This window comes from Elephas maximus, chromosome 1, assembly GCF_024166365.1.
Source record: "Elephas maximus indicus isolate mEleMax1 chromosome 1, mEleMax1 primary haplotype, whole genome shotgun sequence".
Lineage (NCBI taxonomy): Eukaryota > Metazoa > Chordata > Mammalia > Proboscidea > Elephantidae > Elephas > Elephas maximus.
In genome coordinates this window covers 153463914-153479110 of record NC_064819.1, presented here as the reverse complement: position 1 = coordinate 153479110, position 15197 = coordinate 153463914, and the positions used below count along the sequence as shown (strand labels likewise).

Below are 15197 nucleotides of genomic sequence, written 5' to 3'. Positions count from 1 at the left end.
TGCACATGTCCTAAGTCTAGAGCTCAGTAGGACCAAGAAACATATTACCAGTACCTCAAAAGCCCCTTGTGTTCCCTTCTAGTCACTGGCTTCCCTCGTCACATACACAAACCCTGTAACTGCTAACCTGACGTGGATTGTTTGGGGCATTAGAATTTTAACAAAGGGAAGGAATTTGCTGGGGATGGGCCTCGTGTTGGGCAGCTGGGCGATGCTGGGGCAGGAGTACACAGTGGTGCTGTGGCCCAGCCTGCTTGCTAAATTGCTGAAGGTGGCAACCCTGAGGAGAGCTGCAGAGTTTCTATCTCTGAGGCTCTCATTTTGTCTCACTTATTTTCGGGAGACTAGCTAAGTTTGAGAAGTTACTATCCTTTAAAAGTTAGTAATCACTCCATTTTTCCAAGAGGTCTTTCCCCCTATTTATATTGGGTACATTATTATTATTATTTAACTTTTTGTTATGAAAGATACCAAACATATTCCAATGTAGAAAGAATGGTGTAATGAATCCAAATTATCCATCACCCAGCTCCAACAATTATAAATTTATGATTATATTTTCATTTATATTCCTGCCCACCTTCCCCACACAATATTATTTTGAAGAAAATCCTCAAAACATCATTTCATACCTAAATACTTTAGTATCTATCTGTAAAAGAAAAGGACTTTAAAAAATGATCCCAGTATTCTTATTATGCCTAAAAAAATTTAACAATCTTATAAAATATCCTCTCAGTGTTCATATTTCTGGTTGTCTCACAAGTGTATTGTATGCATTCTTAAATGTAAAATCCTAGAATATGGGGAGGGGAACAAAAACTTTAAAAAATTCAACTGTGATTCCCCTTCTTAAACTTTGGGGAGACTTTCTCTTAAATTTGTTAATAAATTCTGCCCTCTTTCAAAAAGTGAAAAAAGGAAAGGGAAAAAAAAGCCAGATATTTATTTTGAATAACATACCCACTCTGTAATAGGCTTAGTGTCTTCAGTTTTCTGATAGTACTATTTTATTGACAGAGATGTATGTAAGGTCAGTGGGAGCATTGTTATAAAAGTTGTGTCCTTTGAGAGAGATTCTTGACATGCCTTTTATTTGTCTGTCTCTTGCCTCCTCAGGCTAGTAATAGAAGTTCTTCACATGAACACGAGCTGGCCCTTAGGTCCTATGTGCTGGTTGAGTCAGTCTGCAAAAATCTTCAAACCTTGGCTACGGCAGTGGCTTCTCAGAATGCCGTATTGTTGGAAGGACCGATAGGATGTGGCAAAACGTCCTTAGTTGAACATTTAGCTGCAATGACAGGTAGAAGGAAGCCCCCTTGTCTTCTCAAAGTCCAGCTTGGAGATCAGACTGACAGTAAGGTAATTAAGAAATGACAAGTTTTGGTGGGTTGGCATGCTTGTAAATGTTTATACTCAAGTTTTGTTTTTTGTTTTTGCTTATAACTGATAGGGCTAAGCTGTGTAAACCTCAGGTACCTGCTTATATCCCTATAGAAATTTAACAGAATTAATCAAAGGATGTAGCATGGGCTCCTCAGGTATGTGGTTTGTGTAATTTTTCTTCTTTCTGCAGATGCTGTTGGGAATGTATCGTTGCACAGATGTCCCAGGAGAGTTTGTGTGGCAGCCTGGTGCTCTGACACAGGCAGCCACCAATGGCCACTGGATCCTTCTGGAGGACATTGACTATGCCCCCTTAGATGTGGTATGTTGTCTTGCTAATTACTGCATTGTATCATCCTTCCTGTCTTTGAGGAGCATTTTGTTAATGGTAATTCTGGGGCTGATTTAAATGAAAAAGTTGTTTGATTAGAGATGATATAGAGAGCTCATTCATGGTTACCTATGTAGTCTGATTTGACGTTTTGGATTACTTGGCTCATCTCTTGTTTGATGGAGAATCTGTAAAATTCTGCTTCTGCTGTTTCCTGTGTTGTATACTTTTTATCTCCTGCAGTTAAGTATGTGACCAATTTCACAGTCTTTCCAAGAACAGGCCTGGTAGGAACTGTGCTACAGATAAACACCAAGAAGTTGAGAAGTTTGAGATCCTGTTTCCCAGCTATGGCAACTGTAGAGCAGTAGTCTTAGAAAAAAGAAGGGAAGAGATGATGTAATAAGAGTGTGCTTTGTCTTTTCTTATATTCAGTATAAGAACAATATACTGATACATATTTTGGTCTTTATTTTTCTATGCATATAAAATTCAACCATGGAGGCAGTGTGTGTTTTTTCTGTATTCTGTAAATACTGGTAAAAAAATGTATTGCAGAATGAAAAATTCTTTCTTTGGTCAGATTTTGCTCCGATTGGTTTTAATTTTATTTTAAGGAGAACTCTCAAGTTAGCTGCATATGGCCATTTCCTCTTGGATGTGGAAAAGAGAATATGTGTGTATGTGTAGGTTTAGTAGGGTGTGAGAAGGAAGGGTGGCTTAAAATAAGGGTATATTAAAATCTAATGCTTTTAGAGAGTGATGACGTAAAGATGTCCTGGGGATACTGGCCCAGAATGGACCTCAGAGCTTGATTACCATGTTTTAGGGTCTCGATGCTCAGTGTTACAGGGCTGGAACTCAGTTTTCTTAATAAGCCCAGGATTGAAGCTAACCAATTACACTTAAAAATAAAATTGAAATATAAACCACAAGGCCAGTTTCAAAACATTCATTGAGTTTTTTCCCTTTCTAGTATACTTCTGCCTGGGCAGTTTTTTCAGATATCAGGTATCCGGGAAATCATTAAGGGACCTTATCCATATCGCGTAGCTTGGTGTGTTTCTGTGGTGACCAAGTCCAGATTAAAGACCAAACTGACAATTTCTGTCTCTCTCCCCCTTTGGTTGTGCCTGATAAACGTCGAGACGTTCTTGTACTTTTGAGCTCCATTTTGTGCAGACCATTCGTTTCTGTCAACAAATTTGCCTCCAGAGACTATGTGGTTCAGTTGGTCAAATTAAACTTAATTATGAAGGTATATTTTCTTAAGGACATACCCAGATCCCCTTCTCAGCTGATGGTGCTGTCACGGTGGTTTCCCTGTCATCTCCTGTCAGCCTCTGTGCTATAAAGCGTCAGTCATGTCTGTATCCTTAAAGTCTTGCTTTCCTGGTCCTTACTAGGCACTGCTGAGTGCAGAGTTGTTGAATGAATAAATTCTGTAGCGCGGGTTGTACTGTTGTGCTGGAGTGTACTGTTGTGCCTCAGACATTCCCACCGGCATGGTGACCAGTTTACACTATGAAAGCTGAGGTTTCCTCTAAGACATGTTCATCCTTTGGGGAGAGAGTTGTTTTGGTTTTTGTTAGTTCTATTTTCATAGCATCATCAGTGGGTTTTGTGATTTAGGTTTCCATGCTGATTCCTCTCTTGGAGAATGGAGAGCTCTTGATTCCTGGCCGAGGCGACTCTCTGAAAGTGGCACCTGGATTTCAGTTCTTTGCAACCAGGAGGTAGGTCCTACTAACCCCTCAGTTCTTACCGTACAGACTCTTCCTAATAAGTCTGCAGGCTAGAATGCTGAGTCCAGAAGTCCTGGAATACAGGTCTCTGGGCCCGACTCGAGCAAGGTTAGTTTGAACGATGACAGATCCAACCTTTTCATTCCCAATTATTTTTAATGAAGATAATCCATTTAGAAAAATAGTCTTTTGTTGTTGGTTTTTCCCATCAAACGTAAGTAACCAATTAAAAACAATTTTATCTTGTTTTAAATAATAATCAGAGGTTAGATAGTGTTGTCAGATAGCCTTGGGTTTGAGTTCTGCCTGTGAACCTTAGTTCTTGTGTGTACCTTGCCTGTCTGATTATGATGGGGCTAGCAATGCCTAAGGAGCCCTGGTGGCACAACGGTTAAGTGCAGAGCTGCTAACCAACAGGTCAGTGGTTCAAACCCACCAGCCACTCCGCTGGAGAGAAGACCTAACGATTACTCCTGTAAAGATTTCAGCCTAGGAAATGCTATGGGGGGCAGTTCTGTTCTGTCATATATGGTTGCTGTGAGTTGGAATTGACGAGACAGCATACAACAGCAACAACAACAACAATAATAACTGACTTCAAATGGTGGTTGTAAAGATTAAGTGAATTGACTTGTATTAAAAATTTGTCACATAGTAAGTGCCCAGTTAATGGTTAGTCATGATGATGGTGATGTTGATGATGTGTAGATTTTCAGCAGTTCAAAAAATTAAGCTGAATATAAGCGTCAACAAAGGAGTAAAAACTGAGCAGACTTTAGCATGTGTTCCTTTGTACATTTTATAACAAGAGGAAGGCAGTGGTTCATTTCTTACTACTAATCTCTCCCTGTACAGATTCTCTTAAGGTTTTAAAATACCCAGGAGGGAAACATCGTATTATAGTTAGTGATTAGTATTTACTGTAGCTCAGTGAACATTCCCTCCCAGCTGGAGTGTGGAGCTAACCTGACGGTGCTCAAGGAACTCCTTGGTAGACCCTATTGATTTTAATAGACTCTGGTCTTATTCACAGAGATGGTAACACTCTTTTCTATTAGAGTCATATATTACCCAGATAAATGTATGACATCCTGGGAAGATGTCAGAAAAACTTGAGTTCAGTTCTCAGCTCTGCCGTTTGTAATCATGGCTGAGTGAGCAAAAGCCCTTACTTGTCCTCTTATGTGTTAGAAGAAAAAAATGACACCTTCTCCTTATGATAGTTGTGAGGATTAATTAAATGGCTTAGGTGTGAGGACTGACTTATCCAGAGTGTGTTTAATGAACATTCTTTTTCCATCTCCTTATTTTCTGGAAACTTTTAATAACTTAGCTACTGTAGGTTCTGCTAATAAGCAGTGAACTTATTTTTAATGCTCGGAGCCTTGGATTATGTTTCCTCTTTCCTGAAGTTGTGCCTAAAGAAGAGAGGAGCATGTCATTGAGGCATTTACCTAATATAAGTATTTGCAGTGATTTCAAAAGAATTTGGTTGAAGCTGTAACCATCCCTCCTTCTTAGGAATGAGTCAGACTTGGGTCAGCTGTCAGTCTTTCATTTGTCATCTGCCTTAAAAGCCCAATGTAGTATCTGGCAGAAAGGATCATGAGTGTTATTCATATGAGAGATATTGTATAGCAAGTGGTATCCAATACCATAATTCAAGATTAAAATTGGGAATTTTGTGTGACTCCTTTTTGTTTTGAAATGTAGACTCTTAAGCTGTGGAGGAAGTTGGTATCGACCGCTAAACAGTCATGCCACTTTGCTAGACAAATATTGGACCAAAATTCACCTGGATAACATGGATAAGACAGAACTGCATGAGGTATGTGGTTATGAGAAAGAAATTAACAGTGCTTTCTTTTTTCACTTTTTACTATGAGAAGTTCCAAACATACATTAGAAAGAATAATGTAATGAACCACCGAAATTTAGGTTAAACCTAAATGTAACAGTTAATTTGCTAACATTTTACCATGTTTGCTTCCTCCATTATTTTTTCTTTGCTAAAGTATTTTAAGCAAGCCCCATAACATTTGACCCCTAAATACTTCAGTATGCATCTCTAAAAATTTAAAGATGTTTTTGTAAACAACCACAATAACATAAAATTATACCCAATAAAGTGAACAGTAATTCCTCAGCATTATTTAATACCCAGACCATTCTTAAATTTCTCCAATTGTTCCCAAAGGATCTTTGTATTAAATTGATTTGTTACTAAGGCTTTTTATACTAAGCAACTTAATGCATATCTTGATTTGGGTATTAATGAAAATTGAAATGATTTATAAATTTTATGTATTGATTCACTTGGTAAGTATTGTTGGTATACTAGATCATTAACAGGTTTGTCTTGCTTTCTGAAATTCCCCCAGCCCTCATCTACCTCCTTACTTAGAAAGGTTCCCATTCCCCAACTCAGTGTCTTAGAGGGCAGTGAATAAAGCATTGCCAGTGGTTACGTAGGCATGGGAGGGATGCTTTGCTTTATTACCTCTTTTCTTGGTGTAAGTTTACAAATAGATAACAGAAAACAACTTTTCATGGCATGGTTTGCCTAAGGAATACCCTTAAAATACAGGGAACAGGTACTTAAGTTAAACTTAAGATGTTTTGCTTTCTTCATCTGTTGCGTGAGGGGAATTGGACTAGATGATCTCTTTTGATTGCCAGGGGCTGAAGCATAGGGGGTGGGGAAGGGATTGATTGCAAGAAGAGTATGAGGGAATATTTTGAGGTGATAAAAATATTTTATATCTCATTTGTGGTGGTGGTTTGATGGTATACATTTGCCAAAACTCATAGACCTCTGTACCTAAAAAAGAATAAACCTGACTTGAGAAAAATAAACTTATTAAAGCTTTATGCTTTAACACGTGACCAACTTTGTAAATGTTCTCTGCACACACACAAAACTAAATTCTTCATTTGAAAAATCTGTTTCTGTATCCATTAAATTGAATTTGATATTACTCTGTTTTTCTATGCCTGTATTTTACCTGAACAAGTTAAAAATATTTGTTGTAAAACCCCTCGTTAAAAAAAAATGGAAAAAAAATTTTTTTTATAAGACCTACTACTTCAGATGACATTTTTAAGGTTTTAATTCTTAACTTTGTAAATATGTGGACATTGCCTATACAATATATACAAAATGTGTGGACATTACATATACGAAATTGGCATCACAATATACTTCTTTTCAAGCAAATTTAAATGTATTTGTTGGTACCATTTCGAATATATATGTGATATTTCCCTGCCTTCTTAAACAGACTTGACTGAACAAATCAATACCCTAAAGCCTTAGGTCAATATTATGGATCTCTAGTATTATACAGTGTAGGACCTCAATAAATTCTCAATAGCTAGTGAAGTGAATAGGACTAGATTTTTGTGCTTTAAGTTTTCTTGTCTGGTTTTTAAAGATCAACTGCTTTTTATTAGTAGTAGTTACAGCTGTCTGCATTCATCGTGGCGCTTTTAAAAGCTTGTTTTTTCTCTTCCCATGAGCTGCTTCTCATTTACTTTTGGCTGGGAAATATACATTGTGAACCTTATTAGAATGGTACAAAATTAGGACTCTTACAGTGAGTCAATTCCTTGGCCTTGTGCTTTGTTTCTTGAAGACCTTATCCCCATCTGGCGTCTATACCCTAAGCTGTGTTATAGATGGATGAACTTGGCAGATAGCTGAGTTCTGGGCAATAAAAAAGCATGACATTTGGGGATGGGGTGGATGCTCTTAGACTTGGTAAAGATGACGAATTTCTTAGAGAAACCTGTATTTTGGTTGACTGCTGTCAGCAGCCAAAAGGTTGGTAGTTTGAACCCACCCAGAGGAGCCTCAGGAGACAGGCCTGGAGATCTGCTTCTGAAAGAGCCTCAGCCTTGAAAACCCTATAGAACAGTTCTACTCTATACACGTGGGGTCACCATGTCTCAGAATCGATTTGACGGTAGCTGTCAACAACGTGTTGGCAGCAGTTCAGGTGTGCTTTTAAAATTTGCTAGGTCTCTTGCTGAGTTTCTTTGTTTCTCCCTCTATGTCAGGTTCTTCAGAGCAGATATCCCAGCCTGTCGGCAGCAGCTGATCACCTGCTTGATATTTATATCCAGCTTACTGGTGAGAAACATCATTCTCAGAGCGACAGTCACATCGAATGTGAACAGGCACGTGAAGAAGTTTCAGAAACCGGAAGAGAAAACAAAAGACCAAGCCTAGAGGGAAGAGAATTGTCTCTAAGGTACTAGATTAAACAGTTTTTGTGTTGATATTTTAATAACTGATTTTCTCATGTACTTATCAGCTAATATAAAATGGTTATGAGAGGTCAGATTTTGAAATCAGACTTCTGGGCCTCTTTATGGTGTCAGAGGAAAATGCTTTCCCTTTTTCAGATCTACAGTTACCAACAGGGAAGACTTGGTAAAGGTGACATTATTTTAGCTTCAAAAAATAACTTCAAGACAAACCTTGGAATAGTTATGACGTAGTTCTCTCACTGGATGTCCTTTCTGATACTCCTGGTCTTAAGTAATGCTTTTCAAATTTGCGCCTTTGCTGTGCATTCGCAATGATCGACTCAGCATTTGAGCAGTAAGGATTAGGAATGGGGGACCACCCTCAGTTTGCTCTGAGAGTTAGTTGCCGCCCCCTTACCCCTGCCATGAATGGGAGGAGTAAGGAGTGATAGGTTACTTCCTGGTACCCTTAGGGACTGGGACCACTCAGTCCTTTCCCTAATCCTTTTCATCTTTTAATGGCTAGAGAAAAGGAGACATTTAGTTGGCTGGTCCTGCCCAGACTTAAGTGGGTCAAATTAAATAAATATATTGCCTGCTGTTCTTGATGTCTTTGGCCTGTGGTCTTTTATTTCTCTCTGTTTCTCTTTTTTTAAGGGACCTACTGAATTGGTGTAATAGGATTGCCCATAGCTTTGACAGTTCTTCTTCGTCAGCATCATTAAATATTTTTCAAGAGGTAAGACTGTTTTCCCAAGTGTGTTTTTTCTTTGCTCCAAGGCGGTTGATTTCCATTGCTGTTTTTTCCTTTCACTTTTCTATCTCAGGCTTTTATCTTTTCTCTTTCTTGATGGCTGTCAGAGTTTTTCTTTTGTGCAGGTACAATTTAGTGTCCTTAGCTAGTTACAATTGAACTAATGTTGTCTTAAAACTAATTGGACATAAGATAAACATATTGTGGGTTTTGAAACAGATTACTATTGATTTCAAAATAAGTATAGTTTGAGTAGCGTAAAATAAAGACACTGAAATTAAAGGTAAAATGAAGAGAAAAACCCTGAGGTGATGATACAGCAGTGTTATAAAATAAAGTGTTTCTAAGATGTTTAGTATTTATTCCTAGATACGATTTCTTAGTCTCTGACAAATTTGTTTGTCTGATCCCTCTGCTAGCCTTGGTAGGGCTCTCAGCCCAGAGAAATTTATGTGGGGGTTACAAAGTGAAATCTTGTATGCCTGCCTTGGGTAAAAAATGTGTTATGTTGGAGGGAAGTCCATATTGAATTACAGCTCTGTCATATTCTATAAGAAGAGAGATTTATTGCCACTTGCTTAAAAATAAAAGTGGTACTACCTAAAGATCTACAGACTCTTAAAACATTGACCATTTTTGACAATAAAAGGTTTTGGTTTCTGTCAGCTGAAATTGAGAGAATAGTGACCCATTTTGGTTTCCAGCATCTTTTTGTATTTGTAAATCACAGAGTGTGAAGAAACCTCATTTGGAGTATACACTTATGCACAGATGAACCCTGAAATGCTGTGTGGCAGACCTTTATCTTTGTCCTTCATCCTCCTGTGAACTCTCCCTCCCATTCTCCTACACTCCTTCTCTCTCTTGCAGACAATGTTTTGCACTTTGCTAAGAAAACCAAGCTATTGGTAGGATTTCTCTTATTTTCCTTACGGTCTGTTTCAGAAAGTCTTTGTGTATGTGTATATGTATTACTTATTTATAACTGCTTTATTGAAATATAATTCACATACTATAAAATTCACCCTTATGAAGTAAAAAATTCAGTGGTTTTTAGTATACTTGTAGAGTTGTGCTACTGTCACCATATCTAAATCCAGAAAAATTTCATCACCCCAAAAAGAAACCTGTGCTCATTAGCTGTCACTCCTCATTCCTTCTTTCTGTCCTTGGTTCATGGCAGCCCCCAGTCTCCTTTCTCTCTCTGTGGGTTTACCTGTTCTGGCTGTTTTGTTTGAATGGAATCATATAAATTATGACTGCTTGTATCTGGTTTTTCTCTCTTAGTGTAATGTTTCAAAGTTTACCCACTTTATAGCAGGTATCAGTTACTTCATTCCTCTTTATGGCTGACTGATATTCTGTTGTATGGATATACCACATTTTGTTTATCCATACATTAATCGATGGACACGTAGGTTTTTCTGTTTTTCAGCTATTGTTTGTGTATTTATTACCTTTCCACCTTTGTCAGAGTAAAGTGTTCATGTTCTGTTTTTCTCAGTGAGGAAGATAAAATGAAAACTCAAGAAAATTATGCCAGAAGTTAAAAAAAAATAATAAAAAAGAAAGGAAAGAGGGTGGGTGGTAAATGATTGCCAAATTGATGACTTGATCGAGGAAAATATTAAGTGCACCAAAATTTATATCAAAGATATTATAAATATTGAGTAGGCTTTAAAAAAATTTTTATTATATTTTAAGTGAAAGGTTGCAAATCAAGTCAGTTTCTCATACAAAAATTTATATACACCTCGCTATATACTCCTAGTTGCTCCCCCCTAATGAAACAGCATACCCTTTCTCTCCACCCTCTATTTCCATGTCTGTTCAGCCAGCTTCTGTCCCCCTCTGCCTCCTCATCTCCCCTCCAGACAGGAGCTGCCCTCACAGCCTCATGTGTCTACTTGATCCAAGAAGCTTACTCCTCACCAATATCATTCTCTATCCTATAGCCCAGTCCAATCTCTGTCTGAAGAGTTGGCTTTGGGAATGGTTCCAGTATTAGGCTAACAGAAGGTCTGGGGACCATGACCTCTGGGATCCCTCTAGTCTCAGGCAGACCATTAAGTCTGGTGTTTTTAAAAGAATTTGAGGTCTGCATCCCACTGCTGTCCTGCTCCTTCAGGGGTTCTCTGTTATGTCCCAGTCATGGCAGTCGTCGATTGTAGCAGAGCACCATCTAGTTCTTCTGGTCTCAGGATGATGTAGTCTCTGATTTATGTGGCCCTTTCTGTCTCATGGGCTCGTAATTACCTTGTGTCATTGGTGTTCTTCGTTCTTCTTTGCTCCAGGTGGGTTGAGACCGATTGATGCATCTTAGATGGCTGCTTGCAGCGTTTAAGACCCCAGATGCCACTCTCCGAAGTGGGATGCAGAATGTTTTCTTAATAAATTTTATTATGCCCATTGACCTAGATGTCCCCTGATACCATGGTCCCCCAAACCCCCGCCCCTGCTATGCTGCCTTCAAATCATTTGGTTTATTTAGGAAACTTCTTTGCTTTTGGTTTAGTCCAGTTGTGCTGACCTCTCCTCTATTGTGTGTTGTCTTTCCGTTCACCTAAAATAGTTTTGTTTACTATCTGATTAGTAAATACTCCTTTCCCTCCCTCCCTGCCCTCTCTCCTAGCCATCAATGAATATTCTCTGTTTAAACTATTTCTTTTTTTTAATATAATTTTTATTGTACTTTAAGTGAAAGTTTACAAATCAAGTCAGTCTCTCACGTAAAAACTTACATACACCTTGCTACATGCTCCCAATTCCTCTCCCCCTAATGAGACAGCCCGCTCTCTCCCGCCACTCTCTCTTTTCGTGTCCATTTTGCCAGCTTCTAACCCCCTCTACCCCCTTACCTACCCTCCAGGCGGAAGATGCCAACATAGTCTCAAGTGTCCACCTGATCCAAGAAACTCACTCCTCACCAGCATTCCTCTCCAACCCATTGTCCAGTCCAATCCATGTCTGAAGAGTCGGCTTTGGGAATGGTTCCTGTTCTGGGCCAACAGAAAGTCTGGGGGCCATGACCACTGGAGTCCTTCCAGTCTCATTCAGACCATTAATCTGGTCTTTTTATGAGAATTTGGGGTCTGCATCCCACTGCTCTCCTGCTCCCTCAGGGGTTCTCTGTTGTGTTCCCTGTCAGGGCAGTCATCAGTTGTAGCCGGGCACCATCTAGTTCTTCTGGTCTCAGGCTGATGTAGTCTCTGGTTCATGTGGCCCTTTCTGTCTCTTGGGCTCGTAATTACCTTGTGTCCTTGGTGTTCTTCATTCTCCTTTGATCCAGGAGGGTTGAGACCAATTGATGCATCCTAGATGGCTGCTTGCTAGCATTTAAGACCCCAGATGCCACTCTTCAAAGTGAGATGCAGAATGTTTTCTTAATAGATTTTATTATGCCAGTTGGCTTAGATGTCCCCTGAAACCATGGTCCCCAGACCCATGCCGCTGCTATGCTGGCCTTCGAAGGATTCAGTTTATTCTGGAAACTGCTTTGCTTTTGGTTTGGTCCAGTTGTGCTGACCTCCCCTGTATTGTGTGTTGCCTTTCCCTTCACCTAAAGTAGTTACCTACTATTTAATTAGTGAATGCGCCTCTCCCACCCTCCTTCCCTCCCTCCTCTCGTAACCACAAAAGAATGTTTTCTTCTCAGTTTAAACTATTTCTCAAGTTCTTATACTAGTGGTCTTATACAATATTTGTTCTTTCGCAATTGACTAATTTCACTCAGCATAATACCTTCCAGCTCCCTCCATGTTATGAAATGTTTCATGGATTCATCATCATTCTTTATCGATGCGTAGTATTCCATTATGTGACTATACCATAATTTACCCATTCATCTGTTGATGGGCACCGTGGTCGCTTCCATCTTTTTGCTATTGTAAGCAGTGCTGCAGTGAACATGGGTGTGCATATATCTGAGTAGGTTTTTTTAAAAAGTAAAAACAAAACAGTATACAAATCAGCCAGTACCACAAAGTTTCTAATTGGCTCCCTTGTTCAGAACTGTGCTCATGGAACTTCCCTAGCTTTTGGAGCCTGGTAGGAGACCTAATTAGTAACTAATTGCCCCTCCTGTTGGCTTTATATATTTATCAACTAAAATTTAGTTAATACAGAAGATGTGTATGTATATGTGTGCTTATATATATGTGTAGTAATCTCATAGCGACCCTATTGGACAGAGTAGAACTGCCCCATAGGGTTTTCAAGGAGCGCCAGGTGGATTGGAACTGCTGACCTTTTGGTTAGCAGCCGTAGCTCTGAACCACTACACCAGTATGAGTTGGAATTGACCAGATGGCAATGGGTTTATATAATTATAAGTGGGAAAATCTAGGAAAGGAAAAATGAGAAAATAAACATATTCCCCCCTCCAGAGATTACTTAGCACCTCTAGTGTTTTAGTGTATATCCTTTTAGATCTTTTTCTATGTATGTAGACTTAAGACTGTTACTCTGTCAGTCTTTTTGTTGAAAAGATTAAGCTTGTTGTCCTGAGGATATTCCACTTCCTGCCTTCATCTGGTTGCTTTCTTATGGTCCTTTAACTTGCTATTTTATCTCTTGTATTTCCTGTAAATGGCTGTTTAACAAAAGGTTTGATGGATTCAAATTCAGCCCTTTTTTTGGTGGTAATTAAGAGCTCCACTACTAAGGAAAAGGTAGACAGTTTGAATCCACCAGCTGCTCCATGAAAACCTAATGGGTAGTTTTACTTTGTCCTATAGGGTTGCTATGAATCAGAATCTACTCTGCGGCAATGGTTTGGTTTTGGTTTGATGTTTACTTTATATTGTTTTCCATCAAAAGCCCTGGGAGTCTCTGCGTGGGGCAGATGCTTAAGTGGCACAGCCACTAACTGAAAGGTTGGCAGTTCAGACACATCCAAGAGGTGCCCCAGAAAAAAGGCATGGCAATTTGCTTCCAAAAGGTCACAACTATGAAAATGCTATGGAGCACAGTTCTACTTGCAGCACATTGAGTTTCCATGAGTTAGAATGGACTGTTTTATTTTGTCAGAAGGCACTTATCTGCTTGGCCTGCTAGTTGCTAACATAGAGTGCTGGATTAAGTAAATGACGTGTGAGCCCTCTGTTGCACACAAGTGTTTCTCCTCACAGCTACGTGGTAACCTTTTGGTGCTACTTCAGCATTACTTCCTCGTGAACAATTTGCCCTATATTAACACTAATTGTTGTCCTTTGCCCGAATCTTTAGGATTTGCAAAATGAGTTTTTATTTTTTAAATGTAACCAGGATTTTGATAGTAAAACCTTCACATTTGTTGTGTCTTGTCTCTTCGTTACAGTAAGATCCTTGCGTCCAGGATTGGTACTTCTAGCACTCCTTCAGTCTTGCAGAAATGTTTCTGCTGGCTCTACGTGCCTCCTTCTTGCAGTACTGATAGTGATACTCTGTGATTGATGTGTTATTTTTTAAATTCAGTTGATATTTACCTTGGTTATCTTAATAGGCTCTGGACTGTTTCACAGCAATGCTTTCTAGGCATACAAGTAAACTGAAAATGGCAGAAGTCATTGGAAGCAAATTGAACATTTCCAAGAAAAAGGTATGTGGTGCTATTTTTACTGATCTGTTGAAAGGAGCCTGGGATAGTTAGCTTGGTTGCTGGCCTCTGGTCCTTACCTGGAACGGATTTTGCAGTGCTGTTTCAGCTGTAAACGTTGGGGGTTTCATTGCTCTCTCATGAATATGAAAGTCACATATTCTGCGGTTAGGTAGTTCACAGAGTATTCCACATTCCTAAAGTGAGCTTCCTCATGTCCTGTAAATCACGTGTATGCCTATTATCCAGTGTTTTAGTGAGCATTTTATTCTATAGGTTGTAGACTCAGTACTGGTACTTTGTCTTAGTTTTATGCAGAGTCATATTTTTTTTCATCTTTTTCTTACTAGAGTCTTCAAACATCAGAAAAGTTGAAAGAGTAGTGCCATGAACACCTGTATAATCATTATCTAGGGTCAGAGTCATTGCTAGCATTGTTAATATTTTGCCATTCTTTTTATGTCAAAATATATTTTTTTAGAGAGAGTCTTTCAGCAGTGGTGTTGGTGATGTTCTTGGGCCCATTGTAAGGCACGTTTCTGGCATTCCTACATGAATGATGACTCTTTTATAAAGCTTAATGTCAGGGACTATGTTCCTTAGGCTTCCAAAACACTTGGGATGGTTTTGGCTACAGGTAACAGAACACCCCACTAAAACAGTGTACAATTAAGAAATATATCTGTATTAGTAGGCAAGAGGAACAAAATCACCATAATTGCCTTAGATTGATCAACATTCAGTGAGGGAGGGGCTCACCTTCCCTGAGCACTCTGCCCCTTTCACCCTGCCCCAAACCTAAACAAAGTTTGGGTTCTTTGGGCTAGTGATAAACAAGAGAGGAATGGCAGTTGGGTGGACATTCAACAGCATCTATGACGTCTCTTTCTGCTATCACCACCACCACCACCGAGTGCCTGTAGTCAAATATATCATGGTTTATTCAACTCACTGTTTCCTGCATTACATTAGGACTTGAAAGCAGAGGAATGCAGAGCCTGAAGCAAAAAGTGATTTGATTTTTTCATATCTTTTAGGAATACAGCTTTCTGTTCCTTCTCTTTGGGGATACACCAAAGTCTTCACTTTAGATATAGGCAGAGAGGAAAAAGTACCATTTCCATGTTTTTAAAGAAATAGGAGAGATTTAGAAAA

The 15197-nt window shown here is 39.1% G+C and overlaps 1 protein-coding gene across 1 annotated transcript in view; it reads left to right on the top strand.

Moving 5' to 3' along the window:
• Positions 1 to 15197, top strand: part of MDN1 (midasin AAA ATPase 1) — a 184470-nt gene that overhangs the window by 43583 nt on the left and 125690 nt on the right. Inside the window, exons 6-12 of the mRNA XM_049897303.1 lie at positions 1120 to 1362; positions 1577 to 1708; positions 3350 to 3453; positions 5176 to 5290; positions 7522 to 7715; positions 8371 to 8452; positions 13950 to 14045. Of these exons, the coding sequence (XP_049753260.1) occupies positions 1120 to 1362; positions 1577 to 1708; positions 3350 to 3453; positions 5176 to 5290; positions 7522 to 7715; positions 8371 to 8452; positions 13950 to 14045 (966 nt within the window). The remainder of the gene's footprint in view (positions 1 to 1119; positions 1363 to 1576; positions 1709 to 3349; positions 3454 to 5175; positions 5291 to 7521; positions 7716 to 8370; positions 8453 to 13949; positions 14046 to 15197) is intronic.